At 44.2% G+C, this 26,437-nt stretch overlaps 1 protein-coding gene across 1 annotated transcript; it reads left to right on the plus strand.

Annotated features, from left to right (window-relative positions):
- The first annotated feature begins 15,254 nt into the window (after positions 1–15,254).
- Positions 15,255–26,066, plus strand: ACOD1 (aconitate decarboxylase 1). The gene is made up of 5 exons (XM_048494558.1): positions 15,255–15,313; positions 16,550–16,711; positions 18,283–18,372; positions 20,296–20,501; positions 24,632–26,066. The coding sequence occupies exons 1-5, from the start codon at positions 15,302–15,304 to the stop codon at positions 25,608–25,610; spliced, it is 1,449 nt and encodes a 482-aa protein (XP_048350515.1). The 5' UTR covers positions 15,255–15,301; the 3' UTR covers positions 25,611–26,066.
- The last annotated feature ends 371 nt before the right edge of the window (positions 26,067–26,437 follow it).

The following is a 26,437-nucleotide window of genomic DNA, read 5'->3' on the forward strand; positions in this document are numbered from 1 at the left end:
GGTAAGGTTGCTGCTGGATGCAGAAGCATTCTTCCTTCCTCAAAAAAGAGTTACCGGTAGTTGGTCTGCTTTCTTGCTTCTGCCTCTCCCACCCACTCCAGTTAGGAGTCTTCTCATGCATTTGTAATTGCAGAAGCCAGTGAGTAGCCCCTTGGGTAGGGAGAAAAAAACCCTTTTCCAATATATCAGACAGGAGTGGCCTCTCAGGATGTTGGAGACACGGTGCTTCAAAAGTATATTATTTCTCTCCAGTGCAGTCCAAGAGATTTGCATCAGGTGGCAATAACTAGTCAGCTGTTACCTCTTGGTTATCCAGTACATTTATTCCAGCCTGGAGAGTGGATCTGCCTGAAATTGTGGAAACACCCCCACTCCCCACTGCAATCCAGATGGAATACACTTGCCAGTGGGGCTGAAAAGCCTTATTTCAGTTTGCCCACCACTAGCTGTGCCCTTCCCCTTCATGGAATAGTGGGACCCGAGATCCATAATGTGGTTTGATGCACAGGGTTGTCAGGTATCACCGTTCAAGTTTCTTGGATAGATTTCACCTCAGAAGCACCAAAGTTTTATATTTTAGAATGCCCCTGTGGTGAAGTCCAAGGTAGGAAGACTACATTTAAAAACTGAGAATATCCGCCTACTATTGCATTTGACATTGAATGCCCCTCTAGACAAGGGGATCTTAGTTCTGCCACTTGGTGGCTAATTCCCGTACCTTAACCTCACAGATAGGAAGACATCCCTGGTGGGAGGTGACATTGGGGGTGGAGGGGGAGGGAATTCCACCAGGGGAGTTGAGGCTGCAATTTTTTGCCCAGAGTTACTATAATTGAGATGGGCTGGATATAGCCTGTGCTAATTATAATCCTGCCAGTGGTAGGAGGAAATATTTGGATGATTCATGCTGAGAATTTACTTTTTCAGCAGGGACAGGAGGCAATACTAATTTATGAACATCCTTTATAGCAGTGGGGGCGAACCTATGGCACTCCAGATGTTCATGGACTACAATCCCATCAGCCCCTGCCAGCATGGCCAATTGGTCATGCTGGCAGGGGCTGATGGGAGTTGTAGTCCATGAACATCTGGAGTGCCATAGGTTCGCCCCCACTGCTTTATAGCAAATGCCTCCATTGTCCTAATAAATAATACTCAACTGATAGCGGGAACCCTTAATGAGATAGCAGAAGCCCTAAATGAGATTAATACATATCCTACCCTGTTTTGGCCACCTCATAAGACTGCAAACGCCTCACATTATAGGATAAGGTTGTTTAATACGTGGTTGGGGATTATTTTTTTGTTCCCATAATGGGGAAGGCAGCTCAAAGATGCCAGAATATGATAAAGTGGTCAAGCAATTTGAATGGTTGAACTATTCTGGATGTGTAGACAGGTTCTGGTTATCAGGAAAACATAACCAAAGCACATATCAAGGATCACAGAGAATTGAAATGGGACAACAACGAGATATGCTGAATTCCCTTTACTGAATGCTTCATGGGATGGCTGTGGATCTATTTGTGCAGGCTGGGCTATCCGGGATCCCAATTTGTGGTTCTTCTTTGATGGGTGCACTGCTAATTATCATCCCAGAAAAAAACAATGCGTGGGGGTTGGATACTTGACCTTCCCTGTACAAGTTATAAAGCCCCATAACTAATCCAAGAGAGAGATCCCTCAAGGCTCCATAGGACCTGAACGCGATAATTGGGTGATTATTTGGAAGTCTCTAACTGGAAACGAGCCTAGTAGGATTGTTGTATCCAACACTAATTACATCAGGCATCATGGCCTTACTCATCGTCAGTTTCAAAATTTTCTCTCGGAGATAGATGCAGAATATGGAGATGTACCATGCAGAAGACAGGTGATTTAGCAGAGGCAAAGTTCTCAAATGCTTTTTCAGTCTTCATCATGTAGTTGATGTCCTCAAGGAGAAAGGAAAGGGTCAAGAAGTACTTTCTGACACTGAATGGATTTTTGATTTGGCTTGCTTAACTGATATCACAGAACCTAAAGTTGCAGGAAAAAGGAAAGCTTGTGTGTGACACGTATTCTGAATTGAAAGCTTGTGAAGCAGATTAGTGAAGGTAACTTTTCAAACTTCTCATGCAGCAGCAGACAAAAATTTGAGGACAGGAATTCACTATTTAATGTTGAAAGATACATCAAAACACAATCTATTGCAGAGGGAATTTTAGAACAAATTCACTTATTGCCATAAGCATGAAAAAATAATAAGAATGCATTGTTGAAGGCTTTTGCAGCCGGCATCAACCTTGTGTTGTGGGACTCCAGGTTGCATGTCTGTGGTCTGATAGTTTTTGCTGTCAATGTTTTGCCAGCATCTGGTAGGCATCGTCAGAGGCATATCACAGAAAGGTGTCTTTCTCTCCATGGCAGTGTAGAGTGAATGTGTGGTGGAGTATATGTTTTGTTCTGTGTACTGTGTTAGACTACACAGGGAAGCTACTGAAATCCACAAACACCAGGGCAGTTTCAACAAAAAGGAAAAAAGTCTGAAAATCAACAAAACTTGGCTAACAGTACTAAAAAAAAGTCAAAACCAAACACATTGGCCGTTTCCGCACGGCCCATTAACTACGTCCTGGGGGCGGTAAAAACACCGCCCCCAGGCCGCCGTTCGCACAGGCGCCGCTGCTGCAACGCGAGCAGCGGCAACTCACTGCGCTTCCCTCCCAGGGCGGCCAGGCCGCTTCTAAACAACAACCCTTTAAAGGGTTGTTGTTGGGGAGGAAGTGTCTTCCCGGTGGCGCTGTGCGAAACGCGCCGCCGGGAAGACGCTGTCTGTCGTCCCCGCCCCACTCACGGCTCGCCTGTTGCCGTCAGAGTCTCAGTTCGGCCACACTGTCCTCCGACCTCCAGGGGTCGGAGGGCAGCGTGGGCGGGGCTGCGACGCCCAGCAGGCGACGACGAGGACACTGAGTGGGGCGGGGACGGGGGAAGAGGCGGCTCCGTGCGGAGCCGCCTGCCGTCTGCTGGCCTCCGCTTCGCCCGTTCATGCGAACGGGCTTGCGCCCCCACGCCGCCAGAACTCTTGGCGGCGTGGGGGCGCATCCTGGCCGTGCGGAAACGGCCATTCAAATGCAACTGCAACATAACTCCACCTAGGCATATGTTAATGTGATTGCAGATGCAACTGCAAATGAACACCTGGACACAAGCAAGTGCACCTCCCTGCCCCATCCCCCCCCCATGTGTAAGGAGGACAAAACACATAGCTCACCATACAATAACACCATACTATGCCACAGAGAAACACATCTTACTGTGACACGCCTCTGAAGATGCCAGTCATAGATGCAGGGGAAATGTTAGCAAAAACTATGACCGCGCAGCTCAGAAAACCCACAACCTCTATGTAAGAATGTTTCAAAATCCAGTTGAAGTAGCACCAGAAGATGCAAATAATGTTTTTTTTCAGATGGAACTAATTGATTTGCAAGCTAGTCATCTCAGTGACATTTACAAAGAAAATAGTCTGTCAGCTTTCTATTTTGGTCTACAAGGTATATTTATAAATAAATTTGCTGCAGGCATGTTCAGTCTTTGGCAATACATACAATTATGAACAGAGTTTTTCCAAGATAAAAGTTGTGCAATCCAAGTGTTGGTCAGGACTTAAACTTATATGACATTTTAAGGGTGTTTGTCACAAATCATGACTCGGACATTAACACCTTGACTGACAGAAAACAGCCAAAAAAATCACATCGATGAGGGAAGTATATGTAGCCAAAAGGATTCCACATATTCCGCAATGGATTATATTCAAGTTAGCATCTCTTCATTGACTTCTGATCTAATAGATTAATACTTTCATTGTGGCTTGTGGCTTTCTTTAGGCATTGGCCACTTTAATGTGGCCTCCATGTACCAGCAGGTTGCCATAGTGTCCCCCCTACAAAGCCATTTTCTTCAGCGGAACTGGTCTCTCATCTGGAGATAAGTTGAAACTCTGGGAGATCTCCATGCCCCATCTGGAGGTTGGCAACCAAGATGTATCTTTCTTGCAAGAGGGTCATGAGGCCAGGAGGGAAGAGGAAGAGAAGGTTGAACTGGGAGAGGAGGCTCTTGATGGTTTAATTTGGGTTTAATGTGAGAGATGGCCATGGACAATATAGGCTGTTGCTCAGCAATGTCGTATATAAACACAGAAGATGAAAAATAAGGTATGAACTGGTTTGATGTTAATTGGTGTGAGATGACTGCATCTTACATTAGGGAGAAGTGATCCCAACTCAAAAAGTTTGGGACCAATGAGCTTGCCGAAAGTGGGAGTCTGCAAACACAAAGATGAATTAATGGATTTAATTGAACAATGAAAAGGAATTGGGAAAGAAATGAATAATCAAGATATTGTTACTTTAATCCTTGCCACTTTGCCACATTCATATAATCTCTTAATAAATGCAATTGGAAAAAGGCAGATTTAACTCTTGTATATGGTTTGAATCAGTGTTCTGAATCAATGGCTGTAGAGAATTGCTGGAGGGAGAATTGTAAAGCTGCATCAGTTTGCTACACCTTCAGTGCTCACTGGAAAAGAAGACAAAATAATTTGATTTTCTTGTGGGCCCATTGGTCACATAAAGAAAAAATGTCCCATGCTGGATTTCTTAGCAACTAAGTGGATGGGAGAAGTCCCTACAAAAGACAAGGATGACAGAAAATGTGGTTTTAAAGTGACATGAGGACAAGTAGCTACTCAGTGGTATATTATTTTAATAGCCTCAGCACATAGGACTAATGATAAAAGCTTGTCCAAGAATTTTGTGATTAAAAAGGACAGGCTACACTTAGTTGATGGGAGATGGGTAGAAACTTGTGGAATGGGTCTGTCACGTACTGTGAAATGCCAGCAGGTGGCACCAGAGAAGTATATCTGAAAGATGTTCGACATGTACCAGAATCACAGGACAGTTTATATCAGCACCTTGCTCAACTCCGAAGAGACTGAGCTTCTCAAAAGGTGAATGTAAATCACAAAAGGAAGCAATTTGGTTACAAGAGATTAGGCATCAAAACTTGCTTTGCCTCAAATGCCAAAAGGAGCCAGGGAGGCACTGCTCTCTCATGGAACGTGTGACTTTCTGGGAAAATTTGGCCACTGGGTAACTGATGCTATTTCTAAACAAGAAAAATGTTACTTTAAAGTGTGCCGATAACTACATGTGGCAGTACAGGAAAAGGTTGCATTGTGTTAAAGCAAAGGGAACTTAATCCTCTTCTAACAGGCAAAGTACAAATGAAGCCAAGTCCTCATCAGATCTGATGGTGATTCCTGTAGACACGTGTAGGCCAAGTGGCAATAGATACAAAATCACATTTGGGGGACCCAGAAACCATTACAACTGTTTGTTTGCCCAAGAGCAGAGTCAGAAAAAAACGAGTGGAGGGGGGAGGAGTGCAGGCCATTTGGCCTACCTGCCAGGGAGATCTGATGAATGGGCATCATAAAGTTCAGAGGGGCGTGGGCAGAAGAGACCAGGACTACGTGCCAGACGGCCTCATTGGCAGAAAGCTGAGCATCTTCCACAAAGGGCATGATTCCTGTCTCTGGACAGAGGGGTCATATAAGCAGGCAGAAGTTTTAAAAAGTGAAATCTTCTATTGCTCTGAGTTCAAACACTTTGTCTAGATGGAATGGCCAGTGGGCCTCCTCCTCCTCTATAATAGTGCAGCAAGGAGGATGAAGATGTGTTTGCTCTAAGGAAACTATTTTAGTACAACTTAGATATTTATTTTCATTTTATTTCCTTAATATTTAGTAAAAAAAACCACACACAAATCCTTTTTCCTGTTTAAGAAAGCTGACTGTGTCTTAAATCCTACCAACATGATGAAGAGTGCTCTTACATGCTAAGGACATGCACACATGGGGGGAGCTAAAGTAGTTGGCAGCTCTGCACTTCGTACTTGCTCAGAGGCTTGTTATAGCTGCACATTTTCAGCTCCACAGCCAAAGAAGAATGTGTCCTCAACATGATACAGTAGCCCTGCTGAATGGATACTCATTTCTAGCCACAAGGGGACCCCTGATGCCATTGCCTCCCCTGATTATCTTAACCCAGATACTCCCTTCTGTAACTAACTTCTCCTGACCACCTTACAATACACTCTATTGTTTCTCAAACAATCCATCTGGATACATCCCAGAAGTTCTCCTAGCACCTCCCAAAGGTCATCCTGACTTCCCCCCAAAGGTGGTTCTTCACCCTATAAATATCCTACCCTCCAAAGGGCCAATCACCCAGTGCCATTGACACCTTTCTGTCTTTGTCACTGTGCCCAACATGTCGCTCCCTGAATCAAGTGCTTGTGAATCTCTTATGCCTACAATAAAGATTGTCATTTTTGCATTCTATTCCTCTGTGCATTTTCTTCCAAGAGCTGATCTTCATATACATTGGTATTAAAGATTCCCTACCTAGCCTCTTGTAATATTAATAAGCAGTCTGCTCTGAGCTAATTTCCCCCACATTATTAAGAGACTGCGTCTCCATCCTGGGTAACACTTTACACACACAAGGATGCAAGTTAAATAACTTCAGCTTAACAGTGTTATTTTCTGCCACTAGATGGCTGCAATATATAGTCATATTTCCAAAAACTTTATAGAAGGTTTGGCAACAATTTGGTAACTAGCTGACTGGTGAGTCATGGTAGGTCACACGATCTGCAGACTGGGACAGGGAAATGGGTCATTTATGCATGCACTACTCACCACATGGCGGTTTGCTTCACTGTGGGGTTTCCCCATGTTTTTTTTGTTTGCACGGAGATTCTTCTGCAAAGTGTCCCTAGCCAAGCCAATCTGCCATTCTGCCTGCCTGCCTGCCACTTCTTTGTTCTCTCTGTGCAATCTTCATTTAGGGAGGTGCCTATTGCCTTTTTGTGTGCTGTCTTTTGTCTGGCATTACTTTGCTATACCATAACCATTTCACATGATGTCATAGGATCTGTAGCTCCAACAACAGGCCTTCAGCATTAAATTTTTTACAAAGAAGGCCCTTCTGATCATTCTGAAATGGTAGCCCAGAGAGAGGGAGGAACTGCTGTAGTGGGAGCAGGGAGCAGCAAGAAAACCCAAGGAAAGCTTAAAGCATGCTGATCTCCTTCGCTTGCCCTGCAAAGGGTGAGAAAAAGTTGTGCTTTAAGAGCTTTCAGAAACTTTGGGGATTCTCTAATCTGAGGGTGGGATGAGTGCTGAAGGGGTGGTGGGAAATGTGTGCATAATGGAGCATCAAATCCAAAGGGAATGTACACGTAAAGAGAAAGGGACCACATGTGTGTAAAAGCCTAGGGAGTGACTCTGTGAAAACATCTGAGTGACAGCAACCAAAACATGAATTTGCAGACCATAACACTTTGGATTTCTACTTAGGAGTTAACTACTAAAATGGATTCTGCACAACAGATTCATAATGAGTTTCAATCGTCATAAATGAATTCGTTTTCCATTTATAAAAAGGGGAAATGAGTTCATTTATAACAATTGCAACTCATTATAAATATGCTGTGTGGAATCCACTTAAGCATTGCCAGGTTGATGCATAAAGCATTCTCCCAAAGGCTGTTTTTGAGAAGGGAAGGCAGTCATCCCAGAAGGCAAATTTTAATCAGAAGAGGAAGTGCTTAATCCTTCCCCTTCTGTCTGTTTTCTTCAATGTTCTCCTCCCTGGCTTGGAGGGCCCAGGTTACTAGATCTTATCAGCTCTCAGAAACAAAGCAGGATCACCTTCGAGCTGCTTTTACCTCCTTTGAGGGGGAGCAGTGGGAGTACTGGTAAGTTTTTTCTGAGCAAGGTAAAAGCTGACTGGAAATGACAATTTCTGAGAGAAAACAGCACAGGAAGATTTTAAAAGCCACCTTTGTTGCCATTAAGCTTCCCCTGTGTTGACTCCCCCCCCCCCCCATATTGGCAGTGACATAAATTCTTCTTTGCCAGTCATCCAAGACCCTGAAAGGGACTTTTCCAAGATGAAAAATCAAGGCCAGCAGACAAAGGGACATTGTTCTGCACTGGGGAACCACCACCACCACCCCCATTGATCAGAACCTTTTTGGGAATTCCTGAAGGTGTATTAAGACCAATACAAAGTGTTCTTGAACATTAACATTCCTATTTACAAAGATCAAGACTCCCACCATAATTTCTCACTAGAAGGTTTTCCCCCTCATGTGACCCAGGTCTGCTTCAGGCAACTCCTGGCCAGGAAGGGAACTGAGATTGCCTCCAAAACAATTCCCACCCCTCCCCCCATACATTCTGATATTTTTTCTTCTTTCCTTATTTAGAAATTTTTCTAGAATCTGGCACGCTCTCTTTCTTGCCTTCAGTCAGTTAGACAACATGCCAGTTAGTTCACATTGATTCCCCTTTTCTTCTCCTAGCCCACAAGAGTCCCACAACCTATAGATGGAGCCAGAATCTGTTCCACCTTTTGTACTTTTGATTTGCTGCAAGCCCCTGAGTTAATGCTATGGGTTGCAATGTCACCTGAACCTTATGGTCTTCTTCCAAGCTTCCCTTGGCCATAATAGTTCCAGCAGATGCAACCTCTGAAAGGGGGAAAATACCCTTCAAAATAGTCACTGAACAATACAATTTGGCACTTACAGTAACAGCAGCTGAGAAAGGGAAATGATACTGAGAAAAACAGAAGTTTTCCAGGCAGTGATAGATGATGAGGAAGAAAAAAACAGGGAAGACATCACCACAGAATTGGTACTGAGCTAAAGAACATGGAAGCTTCATATCTCCTTTCAACTCAAATGTATTCCATCTCCTTTTTTTGCCTGCCTCCACTTGGAACATCCCAAAGCAATCGTATGACTGTGGTTTAGGTCTGCGGAGGAATTCACAGCTGGGGATAAAAGGGAGATGACTGCATTTGGAGATCCTTTTTATCCACAGGGCTGCTGTCTGGTGACTTTGTCAGTCTAGCATCAAATAAAATTTCCTGTTTGGATCTTTCTTCAGCTTGGAGCAGGGGCCATGAAAAAACCAGGCAATATTCCTCAAATTACCTTTTCTGAGGAACTGCTCCTGGACACGTTATGGCACTTCAGCATGTTGCAGAGGATTCTGGGACAGGTGCCATGGGACACAATAAATTCACATGGGACACTGTTGGGCGCCACCAGCAATACACATGGACAAAGCATGCTTGCCTGATGGCATGCCTAATACTCCTCATGGGAGATCAGCAGTGATGGCCAAGGTGCCTTTCAGAAAAGGTCATCTGTCGTAACTTATGTTCTCACTGAGTAACTCTTGATAAGTTTCCAAAGAACCTCACTGTTTACCCAGAACAGAGTTTGAAAACTGCTTACTTTCTCACCCATGTCAATCTGGAGCTCTGACATGGATTTTTATCAGTGTGTCCTCACTGAATTGCATACAGTCAGGCAAATCAACAGCATGCAGAGGCCTTTTTCTAGGGGTGATCAGTTTTATGGAAAATAATATTTTGACAGAGGACAGATGATTACTTTAAATTCTGGTCTCATCTTTGCTTCAACACTGAGGTTGCAAGCCTCACCTATTTAGCCCTCTCTGAACTGCAGTCCTCCGAATGGTGGAAATTTATAGGGGCCAAAATAACTTATTTAGGTCTCTCCTTACAAACCTTTTTTGTGCAAACTGCAAATAAAATTTGGCTATCCCTAAAGGGAAGACTACTGAACCAGGAATACTAGTTGCTGTTGAGTGCAGCCAAGACATCTTGCTCTCCCTTGCACTTTGGAATCTATCCTGAAATTAGCTCACAGCTAAATATCTATCCCAGCTGTCAAAGCCCAGGCAGAGATGGATCATTACTCGAGCTAGATGTAACGCATTCCCCTCTGCCATTCTTAAGGGCCATCAGTTGAATATTTCACTTCTAGACAGAACATGTGCAGATTGTCAGGATACTGTTGAGACCCTCAAGCATATTATGTTTTCTTGCCCAAGGTACGCGTTACCTAGACTCTCCCTACTTGTCCTGGCTCTAGGGAATAAAAAAAGTTGTTCAGAGCATACAAGACTATTCACCTGCTGAATAATATTGGTGGCGGGATAACTGGAAAAACCGCTGAATTTTTATTAGAAGTGCTCAAGTCAAAGACTTAATGGAAGCTTGATCACCTCTTCCGTACCAATCTTACGTGATTTGTCCAGTTTTGTGTCTTGTTTTAACACCCGCTCTGTCCTGTATTTTGTTTTATTTTTACTGATATGCCTAATAAAGGTCTGTTGAAGAAGTTGACAGGGGTAGCAGGTCATGCAAGGAAGAAAAGCAAGCTCTGTTATCTCCAATTCCCATTTCAGAGGACCAAACCCAGGGCCTTTTTAGTGGTGGCAGCTTGCCTATGGAGTACCTTCCCTTTTTATGGCTCACCTGGTGCCTTTCCTACTCTATTTTGGGCACTAGACCACAATATTTCTTTTCCTTGAGGGGCAGATATTTTAAAATTGCTTTTATACTTTGCTTCTAACCTGACAATGGTCTTATGAGATGCATGTCAATCTGCCAAACATTTTAAACTGCATTTTAAAATAGTTGGTTAATTTTATCCTGTTGTGATTTTATCAGGCCAACTGTTTTGAACAGGTTCTCAGGAGAGGAAACACAGACATTCTCAAAAGAAACAAAACAAATAAGCTGTGTTTTCCTCTGACACAATGGGAGCCTAACCATGCTTTGCATCTGATTATCATACTTTCAACCACAATTTTCTAACAAATTGCTGTTATTAATCCACATTTATCCTGTGTGTTTAGTTCCTTACAGATTAACCCATGTGATCCCAGGTTTTGACTAACAGATTAGGCTGCATGCCTTGAACAGATAGGATTCAATCCCAGGTGCATCTTTTGGCATAAAGATGCCAGTGAGGTTGTATTTTGGCTTGTTGTGCAAATAGGTTTCTAGATGGAGAAAACAGGAATCAGCTAGACACCCGAGACAGATAAGCTTATAGAATGTTTCCTAAAATCATGTGGCTTAACAAAACCTGTGAACCAAGCAGAGCCCTATACGGGGGGATAGCAAAATAAGACACCCTATGAGCCATGGATGCTCATCCATGCACATCTTGCACATCTGAGGAAGGTAGGAAGATTGCTGCCCAAATGGGGGGGGGGGTCCTCCATTCCATTTCAGTTGCACTTATTGTTTGTTTGCATAAAGACACAGTGTACTTTTTTGGCATTTGTCTGAAGTGTCCCTTCCTGCTGGAGACCCCAATCTTCTTACAAAAATAATCCCCAGAAAAATATAATTTGAACAAATAAAGAAGAGAAACCACTGGACAGCTAAAGCACAACCACCAGCCAAGACTGACAGCAGGCCAAGTAGGGTTGTTAGGTACGCCCCTATAGGGCCACATTAGATTTGATGGCTTAAGTCACAGCCAGGTCAGATTGCAGAAGCTGCCAAATCCTTCCCTACTTGTGCCTCCTCCTCCAAAGCCACCTCTGCAAAGCTTTTGTGGTTTTTTCTGGTGGCACTCCAAGCAAACATCACCCCAGCAGGATAAAAATAATCAGGAGAAGCAGTTTTCAACTGAGTATGCCTCAGCATATTTATTTGTTTGTTTGTTTGTTTGTTTATTCAATTTCTATACCGCCCGATCCCCGGAGGGCTCTGGGCGGTGAACAACATAATGTAAAACAGCAAGCAGGAGCAAATCCAATATAATACAAAACATAGGCTCCATCAATAAAACATCTTAAAATACATAAAAACAGCGGCTAACAATTAACAAATTAAACAAGAGGCGCCCAAGGCTCAATTAAAACCCACCCCAAAAAGGGGGACGGCAGGCCCCTCAATATGCGGGGCTCTGTTGTACCAGTGCCAGAGCAAAGAGCAGTGGGGGGCACCATAACAGCAGCTGGGCACTCCAAAGGCCCGGTGGAACAACACAGTCTTACAGACCCTGCGGAACTCACCAAGGGCCCGCAGGGCCCGGACAGTTGGAGGAAGGGTGTTCCACCGGGCCGGGGCTAGCGCTGTAAAGGTCCTGGCCCATGTGGAGGCCAGCCGCATCATTGAGGGGCCAGGGACCACCAGCAGATTGGCCTCTGCTAAATGCAGAGGCCGAGTAGGGACATATGGGGTAATGGCCAATGCTGCACAAGTCACAGAAAAATTTGCAGAAAGTTTTCAATCTCCCCAATTTGTCCAAACTCGCTTCCTTGAAATGATTTCTGGCTGCCATTTTGTGTTCCATTTTTTTCTTTTGAAATCTCTGTGGAATCAATGCTTCAGGGCCTCGTGCTGTGATCCCCCATAGCTTATGGAATCAAAGTTTAAAGATTTTACCTCCCAAAATAAAACAAAACCAGAAATGATGAAAGTAGACAGGTGTCTACTTTCTAAAACCCATGAAGGAATGGAATTAGTTCAGCAATAAGATAGAAAATGACACCAAGAAGAAAGTCTGGGGATGGCAGAGAGGCACAGAAAACATTTTAAAGAGTTTGCACAACCCTAACTGTGAAAACATTTGGAAAATGTTTAGCCAAAAGAATCACTAGAAAAGAGGATGCATTTAAAATGTTTTGAGGCTGCAAATAAAATGTTGTGTGGTAAAAATCATGTGGAATTCCATGAAGGAAATGTTTTATTTCCTGCCTCAAAATATTTATTTTGGTTGTGCGGAAAGGGCTACCATCATGCTTAGAACTGCATCCACCCCTGACCCACTTCATAAACGTTTTCTATCACCTTTGAGGGCCACTTCCTGCATCCCATCAGTCCTGACCTTCCAGGATGAGTTACCAAAAATCAGGATGTAAATGGGCAAAATCAGCATATGATATCTTAAATATCGACTTGAGGGGTGAGAAAATTGTTGTCAGTTCAGCTTTTGTGGCTGCATGAAATAAGATATGTCTATATTCGGAGACCTGTTTATCTTGGTTCTCACAGTGTCATTTCCAGCATTTGTTTTGAAGAAGTTGAAAATGAAAGGAGAAGTTCGGATGGAATAAAGTTGACCAGCTTTCTTAGGTTGTGCAACTCAGTAACTAGCAGTTTGAAGTTAGTTGATGTCAAGGAAGTTTTGGTTTTGATATCAGGTGGGGTTATGCAAGTCTGAACATTTCCAGAAGCAATTCATGTCACACTTGCACAAGAACCTTCTTCCTCTTTTCAGGTGATGGTCCAGCCCAGCTAGGGGTGGGTGGGTGAAAAATGGAGGGGGGACGACGACAAAGAAGAGGCAGACAAGTGATGTGAAAGGACTTCAATCTAACCATAAAGAACATGTCAAGATATCTATAATGACCCACAATGTAGAATGAAAGTGCTTGCTACCCCTCAAGGACTACTCTCCATTGTGTTCGCATTGTCATTAAAGAGTTATCTGCAGCAGCAATGGAATCTCCACATGGTTGGTGGTGGGGATTCTTTGAGATATACCCTCACACCTACCTACAAAAATCTGCAGCTGAGGAAAGGTCTGAGCAGAGCGTCCACATACAAGCAAAAAACCCTAAGTTGCGGTCCACAAGAGATATCCAAATATAAAGAGAGGAGAGTTTGAAAGCATTATCCCTCCCCAATTAATAAGCCAAGAGCAAGTATTCCTGAGGAGAATGTTTCTGGCTACTTCAGGGAGGTTCCACATGGGGGCATCTTTTGTAAGCTGCCTAGAAATGCTAGTATGAAGTGGGGTATGAATATAATAAAAAAAAAATCATGACCATTACATTACGCCAGTATCTTCTGCAGCAAGGACATAAAGTGTGGGGAACATTTATTCAATTTGAACCGCCATCTACCTGATGATTTTAATGGAACCCAGTGTTGTTTGAAGATGCGGTGTGTCATCGATACTTTAGGTCTGTTGCATGAAACACTTTGTCTGGGTTAGCTGCATAAAGGCTATAGCAGCCTTCATTAGTTCTACACACAGAGACCCAAAATATATAATATGTATGACATGAATTGGGTCTAGGAGTGCTGTGGGAGACCTTCTACTGGCAGAGTTAATTGCCTGCTGCCAGTCCAAGAGGTAGCAGGAAGGGGGGAGGGGGAAGTCTGGAATCACCTGTGCCACTTCATCACTTCCAGGGAAAACCCAAAAGTGGGATAGGGAAGCACTAGGAATCACTAGAAATTCTATGGTTTTACCTGGCAATCCCAGTTGGGTCACTGATACCCAATCTGACTGGCAGTCACACACATGATTGGGGGTACTTTCCTTTAAGGTATTCAGTTGCTCCATTTAGCTTAGGAGCAATGTGGAAGGAGGGGCTTCAGGTAGTGTTGCCAACCTCCAGGTGGCACATGGAGCTCTTCACTATTACAATTGATCTCCAGATGACCATGATCAGCTCCCCAAGAGATAATGGCTGCTTTGGAGGAAGGACTCTCTGGCATTGTCACCTGCTGCGGTCCCTCCCCTGCGCTCCCCAAACCCCATCCCCTCCAGGTTCTACTACCAAAATATCCAGGTATTTCTCAATCCAGAGTTGGCAACCCTGGCTTCAGACTTCCCTCCCACACCATTTTTGCTAGCAGAAATAGCCATTGGGGGGGCTGTCTGCCCCACCTTCAGACTCCATGTGTCTTGGACTTTGCCTTTGCTTCTAAAGCAACATTAGATTATGGATAGTATTAAAAGGGAATCCAAGTTTCCTTTTGCAACCATTAACAGCAAGCTCCATGATATTGGGGCTTCCAGTCCTAGAAAAGAAACTGGTTGATAGAGGTTGCTAACCAGCAAAAGCGGAAAGGGTGCCTAGGACTCAGCCACATTGAACAAAGAGAAAATGGCTTACTGTCATGACTCAGAGGTCCTTACCTAGCCTCAAGGCCTATTATGGGTCTGTTGCTGGCCAACTATCCCTGAGACCTAATAGCCTAGCAGAGCCTAGCCCAGGCCTAACTCATGTTATAATAAAGTTCTGTTCTGTTTTTGTGCTGGGTACTGTGGAGTTATTACAACCATCTTAAACCTCTGGCAGTGACCAAAACTTGTTAGAGATTCTCTCCTTTGTGTTTGTTTGACCATCTCTAAAAGGGACTGCCCCACATCTTGCAGCAATCAAGAGTGCCATTCATGGCACGCCTGAAATTAGTCAGAGAAAGTCAGAAATGTTGAAAAAGGGGAAACTTCTGGGCAAAGGAAGGAGGTGGGGACACTGTGAGAAATAACACCATGTGCACACTGTATAAAAAGGAGTCTTTTGTACTCTCTTACGATTCATCAGGATTTCTCTTTCACACAATTCCTGAGAAGGAGAAAAATTGCTGTTGGTGTTGGGGGCACCATGTGGGCAAAGGTACGACACTGAGTTATTTCTCTGAATAGAGGGAAAGAGATGGTGTGGCTTTTCTTTCAACAAGTCTGTGGGGGACGACTTGGAGGGTACCAATTGCTTCCAACATGAAGTACCTGAAGGTTAGCCAAAGGTCTGCTCAACAGTGTGAAATTCCAATTTATGGATGGTCCAGCCAAGGAGGCCAGTGAAGACAATCTTTTTTTCTAAAAGAGAGATGAAGGCAGTTAATCACAAGGCTGTTTATGTCCCCTGGGACACACCTGTCTTGTGCCACCTGAGCTAAATTTACCTGTTGGGCCAGCAGCCCATCAAGGGTGTGACAAACTCTTGTTTTGGTTGCCCAAAGGCATGATACATGGCTGAGTTCATCTGGCTGGGTCAGAAGCTGTTCTGTTGCCTCTGGTTAAATAGGTGTGGCAGGTTTTTGAGGTGCTGGTGTGGTTGTATATGTATGTCCTGGGCAATGATGGCTCTTCCCTGTACACTGTGGTTCCCTGCAAAAAAAATCTCCTTGTCTCCACTCTGACATGAGTGGCTGGAGAAGCAAGGCAAAAGGTAATCAGACTGAAAGTAGTTATTAAACTACAGGTGTGAACATGAGGTTGACGGTCAGAATGTAGCAGGAAAATGAGCTGGAAGTGAGATGGGGTATTCTGTTCCTCAAGTAAAATTTTCTAGGTGCCCTGTACTCGGCCAGAACAGAGTGGGAGACTCAAGCGAAGGTGCAACAGTTCAAAAAAAGAGGTCTGACTAAAATAAAGTACTTGTTTGACTGGAACAGCTTGAAGCTTGAGATCTTGATTCTTTTTTGACTTCTTCCTAGAAAGTCCACTTTGTCAGTGCTTCCTCTTGGTTCCTTCAGTGTCCTCTATCTGGACCTCGCTTTCTGTACACCTTAACTTGATGCTCTATACCTTATACATCTCATACTATACACCTTAGACGTAACAGATATTACAGCCTTCCAGCTCCACTGGCACCTTAGACTATAACTAACTGAACAGGAGCACTACTGGGTATTAAAAAGGGGACTGTAAGGCTGTTGCCTCTAGGGGGCTACTTAAAGGGACAGGGTCTAACTAAAGTTCCCCCCTTTAGTACACTAAAAAAAAAAAGGCACTAAACCCGTAACTAAAGGGACATAATAAGAAATAGTAAGAGCTTCTCTGGGGGCATGACATGGGGCATTTTGGATGACTGACAGATTGTGGTTTTTATTTTTTAATATTTTCACAGAATATTACTGGAAATTTTGCTAATGTGATTCATGGGCTGAAGGCCAGCCACTTGACTGATGTGGTCATTCAGAGGAGCAAACGAATGATTCTTGATACCTTGGGAGTTGGGCTGCTGGGTACCAAGACAGACGTCTTCCAAAAAATGGTCCAGTACAGTAAGGTACAGTGACAGAAATGTGCACATCATGTATTAGGAATAACTAGCTTGAAAAAGCAAGTGTGGATCTTTGGTAATGGGTGAGAATCTCCCAAACATCACATTTAACTGGGCTGCAGATTCTGGTGTCATAGTCTGTTGCAACAAACACGAAAAGGAGTCTTGTGGCTTTTTCAAGACTAACAGTGTTACTGATGCTGAAGTTTTCCCAGACTAGAGCCCACCTCATCTGATGTGTGGGGATGGGCTATGGCTCAGTGACAGAAAAACTGCTCAGCATACAGAAAGTCCCAAGTTCAACCCCCGGCATTTCCAGTTGAAAATATCAGGTAGCCCTAAGATAGACAGGTTAATTTAGGGAGGGGGGCATTGGTTGGTTGTACCTGCTGCATGACATGCAGAGTGTCCCAGGATCATTCTCCAGCATCTCCAGCCAAAAGGATGAGGTTGGCTCATACTCTGAGTAGACAGCACTGATGTTAATGGGCCAATGGTTTGATTCAGTCTAGGGCAGCCTCATGTGTTTTCATGAATTCGATGCTGCATGGAAGACATAATTGGGTCATATTCTTTGCTAAGAAGTCCAGCTTTGGAAGCCTGTATAAAACTACGTATGTCAACAAACATACCTGTAAATAATGCTAATTATTTTGCACAATTTATTTTACAATTTACTCTGTTCTCAAAGAAGGAGCTACTTACTGAGCACATTTCCCTCCCACCTCCCACCTTCCACTAGGCTCATAGTGGTGGTTGTCCCTGCCTCCATTTTACCCTCACAACAACAGCCCTGTGAGGGTAAGTCAATCTGAGAGAGAATGATAAGTTCAAGGCTTCCGCATCCCCCGCCCCAAGTTAGCTTCATGGCTGAGATCTGGAACCAGGTCTGTGAACCACACCAGCTATGCAAGACAATTGAAAGCCAAGGCATTGTAATGGTTAAAGTGCTGGGCTAGGATCTAAAAGACCTGTTTTTGAATCCCCACTCTGCCATGGAAGCTTGTTGGGTGACCTTAGGCTAGCCACACACTGTCTGCCTACCCTCACTGGGTTGTTGTTATAAAGACAAAATGGCAGAGGGGAGAACAATACAAGGTGCTTTGGATCTCCATTTGGGAAAGGAATTGTGATATAAAATAAGTAAATAAATCTATAAATAAATAGTCTGCCCTCTGGCAGCTGGAAATCTTACTAAGCTCCCCCATGTCTTTAGCTGTCTCACCCAGCTTTCCATTGCTGGTAGAGACGATGCACGCGTTTGTTTTCTGTTCTTGCCAAACTGCCTGAGCAGACATGAACAGCTACAGACTGCCCATTGGTCAATACTGACTGAGCTAGCTGTTGAATCTGCCATACTATTTCATAATATTCTTGCCTTTAAGTGTGATCCTAGTACAAATAATATTAGATTCTTAGCCTTTGATTCCACGCAGCTCGCCACTGTAAAACTCAGGATTGTTTCAATAATGTGAGTCTCAGCTTCCCAAGTTCAAATACTCTGAAAATGCATGAAGTCATAATGTTGTTTTGTTTGATGCTTAAGTGCAAAATTAAGCTCTACCACCCTATTCCAGACCTACAGTTCCGATACATCCAGCACTGTTTGGGCTCACCCAGATATCCGGCTCCCTCCCCTGTATGCAACTTTTGTGAATGGAGTGGCGGTAAGAACATTCTCTGAATGCTAAATTACTTTGAGGGCAGGGGATCTCCTTTGAAGCTTGTAAAGAATTCAATAAACATAGAAAGTGAAAGCAAGAAAATCAAAAACTGGGATCCACTTAGCAACTTTAGGTAGATTCAAGGGTTAAGATGGCCAGTAAGGTTTTTCAAACCTTTTCCCATTGAATAGCATGACATCACATTGGAAACTGCTTAGAAAGCTCTCTCATTGATGCAAAATTGGTTATCATCAAGAATGAAGAGGCATTGTTGAACAAAAAACACACAATTTCACTGGACAAAGTATGTAGCACACTCCTCTTTGTGATACAACTCTGAAGCTGCCAGCCACAGATGCAGGCAAAACGTTAGGAACAAGATTTACCAGACCACGGCCACACAGCCTGGAAAGCCACAACAACCAACAGCTTCACATGTATATTGAATTAGTGCAATTCTTTGTATCGCAACCAAAAATGATACAGGCATACATATGTACATTAGTTATTTTTTTAATTTAAAAAAATGTTCTTTTAAAAAACTTTTTTGTACATTCGTTAGTTGATGTTAGAACAAGGTTTTAATATTTTCTGTTGTGTCTCTGTGTGAGCTGAGCGAAGGAAAGCAGATTAGTATCCTAAATACATAAACAAACATAGACTATCTTTCTGTGGTGGTGGAAAGTGCCATAATCCAGTCCTAACTTACGGAAATCCTATAGGGTTTTCAAGGCAAGAGACCTACAGAGGTGGTTTGCCATTGCCTGTCTCTCCTTAGCAACCCAGGACTTCCTCGGCGGTCTCCCATTCAAGTATTGACTATGATCAACCTCACATACATTCTTAGATCTGATGAGGTTGAGGAAGCCTAGGACCGGGGACAGGTCATCTAGCTCAGGGCTGACAATCTCTTTACTACAGAGAAGAAATATGCAACATTCACTTTTTAGCATTTCAGGCACCGGCACATCATTGAATATTGTACATTAAACATCAAATTCAACTGGATTTTACTGCATGAGCAAGCAATGATTGCTATAGGGCAGGGGTCCCCAAACTTTTTAAACAGGGGGCCAGTTCACTGTCCCTCAGATTGTTGGAGGGCCAGACTAAAAAAAACTATGAACAAATTCCTATGCACAAATGATTGTAAAATGTTTGATTTCACCTTTCAGCCTTTCTGTCATGGTCTATGTTTAGAACAGTGACCAAAGTATGTCAAGTACAGGGTGGGCTCCAAATATTGTTGGTGAGGCTGTGGAATACCTTCCCCTGTAAAAAAAAAAAGCAGAACTTTCCCAATGAAGCATTCCATCTAACCCAGGATCAGGTATCTTCCTGGGTTCTTTCCTCCCTAGCAGCCAGCGAGCGATTCGCCAGCCTGGCTGATGCCAATGGGAGTGAGGTGGAACAGAAACCCTGAAAGCAACACATGAAGTAGCCGAGAGGGAAGGGCGGAGGAGGCGTTGCCACATGTAAGGTTTCCAACTCTGGGTCAGAAAATGTATGAAGATTTGGGGGTGTCATCATGTAACTGCAATCAACAGCCGTTGGGGCCAGTTCCTCCTCTCCCTAGAGCCCCCACTGCACATGAATGGAGCCATTGCCGCCATGCCTGGCGGGCCGGATAAATGCCTTCAGGGGGCCACATTTGGCCCCCGGGCCGTAGTTTGGGGACCCCTGATATAGGGCAATGATAGTGCACTACCAGGGGATTTGTTGAGGGGAATGGTGTAGATGCAGCACAATAGAGCTGCAGCAGAATGGAACTGGCAAAAGTCCACCCCTTTAGCATTAGCAGAAGTACCCTTTCACTCATGCAACAGAGAACAGTTGGATCCAAGCCACACTCACCCACATATACACATTTTCAATATTTGATTTATAACCAGGGTATTTTTATTTGTTTGTTGCTGACCGAAAAAGGTTCACTCCATGGATTTCGATGACACATGGCATCCAACCACCCACCCATCTGGGGCCGTGTTGCCTGTTCTCCTAGCACTCTCTGAAGCTTTGCCTGAAAACAAGAAGGTTTCTGGCCTTGATCTCCTTTTGGCTTTTAATGTTGGCATTGAAGTACAAGGCAGATTGATGCACTTTTCCAATGAGGCCAGCAACGTCCCTAAGAGGTATGTTTTTTTGGATGGCCCTATTATGCAAAGAATGCTACTGTCTTCAGAGCAAGGAGGGTCTGAATGTTGGGTTCCGATCTGGCAGACTTGGGTGTGTGTGTGTGTCAATCATTCCAAAGGGACCTGGTTCACACATAAAGGAGAAGGAGCTGATAGAATGCATGTGTCATGTTTGACTAGGGATGGAGGCAGTGGTGGGATCCAAAAATTTTAATAACAGGTTCCAATGGTGGTGGGATTCAAACAGTAGCGCCGCCGCACAAATGCACCTTCAGTCCCTATTGGGCAGGGAGGTTGCTTTCGTAACCCCTTCTCGGCACTCAGAAAAAATTAGTAACCACTTCTAGAGAAGTGGTGAGAACTGGTTGGATCCCACCTCTGGATGGAGGCTTATGGATATTTTAGTTCCTGTGTGTTAAATTTTTCCAGTAAAGAAAAAATCAGGTAAGATTTTGCTGGTGCTGTTTTCCTCTTTTCACAGAGCATTTTATGCAACTGATAATTAAAAACTGGATCCAAGTCTGCAGTGGTGTAGCTCATCCATCTCCAACAGGGTGCCCACCAATTTGTTTTCTAACAACAATTTGCTTCTTGTCCAAGTCAAAGGTCAACCCTGGCTTCTTCTTCCCCCTCCTTTTTTGCCTGTGGGAAGCATCAATTTCCAAGCAAGTGCCTCCATCCTACAAGGATGCCTCAAATGGAACACCCAAATGTTGTCCAGGACTTCCCAGTATTATGTGAATTGCCCCCACCCAAATAAAAACTATTAAGTAGTTGGTCACAAGAGTCCACACAACAGCCATTTTGCTGTGGGGCCCCCTCTTGTATCCCAGACTACAATCTCCAGTAGGGTTGCCAGGTGTCCCCTACTCCCCAGCCACTGGCAAGGGACTGGGAGGAGGGATAGAGTTGCTAGCACCAGACTGGGAAACTCTTGGAGATTGAATCCCCACTGAGAAATTAAGCTGGATACATCACGGTTCCAAAAGAAACAGCACCTTTTTCATCACGACTTCTCCCTCCCCACTGCAGCGTGTGTCTAATGAGACCTTGATGTTTATCGCGTTTAAAAGCAATGTAAACACACCCCACGAACACATGATCTGCTCAGGTCTGTTTTTCCTTGTCCCGATTGGCTATTGTGTTGCATTGGGGCAGGAATGTTTTTAAACTTTTTTTTTCTGGGCAGCTACATTGCTATGTAGGTGAGTAGGCAGAATTTCCTGCCTTCTGATTGGCTATTATGCTGGAGCAGGAACACTATTCCGCCGCTGATTGAAAATTCCTGTTAATCTTATTCTTGTTTTTACGTTTGAACATAGCCACGCATAAACAGTTTATCAAAATAATTGTTTCGTAGTTTCATATTTACGTTCCTTTGTAGCCATGCGCACTGCACCAAAAAAAAGCTGCGCGCGCTCTGGCACAACCCACTGTGCTTTGATTGGCTGGAAGGTTCGAAGGGTGGGAACAATAAGCCGCATCTGTCCGGTTTCTCCCCACCGCATGATTGGAAAAAAAGGTGCACTTCAATGCAGGTTCCCCAAAAAACGCAAAATAAGGTGGGGAGCACGTGCCAGAAGAGAGATGAATCTATGTTCGGCACTTAAGTGGTGGAGAGTTCTTGCTTAAACGGTGTTTTTTCATGTGAATTTCATGTGATAAATTGACCGTGGGGAATCGGCCTGAGATTTGAGGGTGGAACCTGGGGAGGACGGGGACTTCAGTGGGGTACAGTGCTGTAGAGTCCACCCTCCAAAAGCATCCATTCTCTCCAGAGGAACTGATCTCTGTAGTTTGGAGATAAGAAGTGATTCTGAGGGACTCTCAAGTCCCACCTGCAGGCAGGCATCCCATATCTGGGCTCTGCCACCTCATTCTTCCCCAAATATGAGCCAAGCCTCAAACTCACTTCCTCATGTGAAAAACAAAAATCACTTAAGGATAAGCATCTTGCCAAAAAGATTTGTGTGTGTGTGTGTGTGGGGGGGGGGGGGAATACAAATGAAGCACTTTAAAATCCTACTGAAGATGTTTAAGTATGCTTTTAATTCTTAATGGGAGTTTTTAGAAATGGGTAGAAGACCATCTTTTGGGAAGTACACAGAAATGCTTTGTTGGAAAGGAAGAGGGATGTTGGGTCATCCATTTCTTTTAATATCTTCTCTGTGCTCATCTTCCATCTCTTATTTTAATTTGTAATTGAATTTTTTTAATTGTTGCAATAAGTAGAAAGCATGACACAGCTAGAACATTTAACTTGGGCAAGTAGATTGCTTTTGATTTGAAAGTCAGATTGCTGAAGAATAAACACCCAAGCAACCCTTAATTGTGTCCTAATCCTGAGGGTAATTCAGTTTGCAGAACAGGAAAACTTTAAATTAGAGCCATCAACTGATTAAATTGCTTTAGTATAATAAACTGACATATGATTTCAAATAATTCTATGCATTTAGGTAGGCTAAGAGCTGTTTTGACAGGTCGTTAAACTTTATTGATTTTGTTTTGGCTGTTTCACTGCTTCTGTATATTTCAGACTTCCTTAAATAGCTTTCACTGTGGTTGTATTTTTAATTGAGGTATAAGTCTTACTGGGCTTGTTGGGTCAGCTATAGTGTGAGAATTAGTTCAGTGGATGTTTTGGATAAGCATACTCTGTGTTAGGTGATGATAAATGAAATTATTAAAAAGACAGCCAGTGTGTTACAGTGGGTGTGTAGTTCCTCTATGTCCTCTATGTCGTGGTGGCGAACCTTTGGCACTCCAGATGTTATGGACTACAATTCCCATCAGCCCCTGCCAGCACGGCCAATTGGCCATGCTGATGGGAATTGTAGTCCATAACATCTGGAGTGCCAAAGGTTTGCCACCACTAGTGTGTTTACTTTGTGTGAACTTACATGGGCATGGCACAGATTGAAATCAGAATTTTTTTAAAAGGAAAATTTTAGACTGCACAGCAATATGTAGCTTTAATTCATGCTTTAGCATATGCTTGCCAATTCCCGGTAGGAAAATTACTAGAAAATTTAGTGGAATAGCTTGGGAACAGCAGAGTCTGGGGATGGGAGAGAACTCAGACATAGAGTCTGTTCTCCCATGGAACCATTTTCTCCAGAATAAGTTGGTTTTTATACCCCACTTTTCTCTACTATAAAGAGTCTCAAAATGACTTACAATCCCTCCAACAGGCATCTTCTGAGAGCCAGCCCTTTTGCAGAAGGTCTTGTGAATGCAACAAACCTTTATTTGAACAGATTTTTTAAAAACCCCAGGGAAAAACTCTGAAACATAGAGGACAGCAGGCCTTAGCCCACATGCTTCATAGCACACCAGCTCCATCAAGAACCCGCAAGAAATAAATTCTTAAGTGCGATAAAGTATATAAAGTGAAACTACATATTTTGTCTCTTTACAAAATTTTAAAGGCCCTGGTTCACCTAACCACTCAACTTACACTGGGCGTTTCCCCACTCACCCCAATCCCCCCATGCTGTGCGCTTGGGCGTCCCTACGACCCCGTGATCTGCGCAGGGTCATCAAAAGGCGCCCTTTACAAGAGCGCCTGGGATGCCGCGCGCTGAGGGGGCGTGACAGCGTCAGCGTCGGGGCGGCTGCGCTGTCGCCACCCCTGTCGTGGGGAGTGCCCCAGGACCCCGTGCTACTTGAGGAGAGTAGCACGGGGCTTAAGGTAAGTGGGGAAAGGCTTTATGTCAGTCTCTGCCACTCAGTCTAAACCAGGGATAGGGAACCTGCGGCTCTCCAGATGTTCAGGAACTACAATTCCCATCAGCCCCTACCAGCATGGCCAATTGGCCATGCTGGTAGGGGCTGATGGGAATTGTAGTTCCTGAACATCTGGAGAGCCGCAGGTTCCCTACCCCTGGCTAAACTTACCTCGCAGCTATCTATAAGGTAAAAATTGGGGAGAGAAAAAAAATCATGGGCAATGGCTGAACCTTCCTCAGAGAGAAACTGGGATGAAATAAAGTAATTAAAAATGCTAATAAAAATGCTGAGAAGTGGGCAACTCCTGCTTGATTTTAATAGCTAGTGACCTCAACCCTTGAGGCTTGATCTTCCGAAACTGCTGCTAACTACTTGTTCCTCTTCTGTCCTTCCCTCAGATTTCACCCACCGTCCATTGTTGGCACTCTGGGAAGCTCTGCAGCTGCTGCCAAACTCCTGGACCTTAACCAATTCCAGTGCAAGGAGGCCCTGGCTATCGCTGCCTCTTATGCTGGGGCGCCATTAGCCAATGCAGCTACCCAGACAAAGCCTCTCCACATGGGCAACGCAGGCAGACACGGCTTGGAAGCGGCCTTCTTAGCCTCCTCAGGCCTTCAAGCAAACAAGTTGATCCTGGACTTAGAGTCAGGCTTTGGTGCTTTTTATACAGACTACTTACCTCAGACTCTGCCAAGTTTGCAATCCTATGCGTGGCTTTTGGGTCAACAAGATGTAGCTATCAAGAGCTTTCCAGCCCACCTGGCAACCCACTGGATGGCAGAGGCAGCCTTGGCAGTAAGGAAACACCTGGCCAAGAGCACAGAATCCCTTCCAAGTGGCCTCATCAAGGCGATTGTGCTTGAAGTCCCAGACATTCAATATGTGAACAGGCCATTCCCTGCCTCAGAACACGAGGCCAGGCATTCCCTCCAATTTGCAGGCTGCACTGCCCTTTGGGACGGCTACGTATCTATGGAGTCATTCGAACAGCAGAACATCTCCAGGCCTGAGTTAAGCGAACTGCTCAGAAAGACACACCTGGAGCATTCCCCCAACAACCAGCCCAGCTTCAAGGACCTCTACTGCCAAGTGACGATTGCCCTTCAAGATGGAGCCAAGGTGACAGAGCGCTGTGACACATTCTATGGGCACTGGAGAAAGCCGCTAAGGCAGGGGGATCTGGTGAAGAAATTCCAGTCTAACGCCACTACTGTTCTCTCACTGGAAGCTGCTGAAAGCATGGTAGAAGTAGTCAGTAACTTAGAAAAGCTCGATGACTGCAGGTTGTTGACTTCCCTACTGCAGGGGGCCGAGTCAACAAGCAAACTATTAAAACACAGTAATGGACAGATTTGCAACAGACTTGCTGTGCTGTAATGATCCAAGATCCAGGCGTTTTACTAGTGACTCCCCTCAAAAGTCTTCAGCAGTGGACAAACGGTTGTATTCTGTAACGTGACTAACCCTCTTACAGAGCTTTGACACTCTGCGACCTCTCACTCAGAAATCCTAACATACTCCGACTTTTAGGCACACTGGGTCTTTTCATGCAGAAGCCCTAATGCATTCAGCCATGCTCCCACCGAGCTTGCTTTAACTCTGACTACAGCTTTGACACTCTCGCTCTGAAACCCTATCACCTGCCAGCCCCCAACACAGCCCTCCCACATGCACACTCTAGACTCATCCTCCTCTCACGGCCCACTTTCTCCAAGTCAGCTCTGTTTAATGTCTCTCTCTCTCACACGCACACACACAAAATCATTACAATATTGTTCTCATCTTTTAGCAAAGAAATGCTAATAATAAACTTTTCAAGGCTGCTATTATTAATTTGAGACTCTTTTGCAAGTATCTAGAAGTGCGGGCCAGAGAACACTGAAGAGGCTTCAGTTCCATTTAAAAGAATACAGGCAGTGTCGGAGTGGTGATCAGTCCTTGACATTAATTTAACAATGCATGCTGTATCAATTACGGGTTTAAATGGCACGATGGCTGCATAGAATGGGACAGGGAAAAGGGTGTCATGGTGGGCAGGGCCAGGAAAGATCAGACTTTCGTATCCATGTGGTCGCTACTCCAGCTTTGCTGGAGTCTCTCCTAGATGATTTAGGGCAAAGCAGGTTTCAGAAGGAACAAAGCAAAATCAGGAAACCTGAGAAATGCACAAAAGCACAATGATGGTGTGCAAAAGCAGCTTGAGG

Source organism: Sphaerodactylus townsendi, linkage group LG04 (genome assembly GCF_021028975.2).
Source record: "Sphaerodactylus townsendi isolate TG3544 linkage group LG04, MPM_Stown_v2.3, whole genome shotgun sequence".
Lineage (NCBI taxonomy): Eukaryota > Metazoa > Chordata > Lepidosauria > Squamata > Sphaerodactylidae > Sphaerodactylus > Sphaerodactylus townsendi.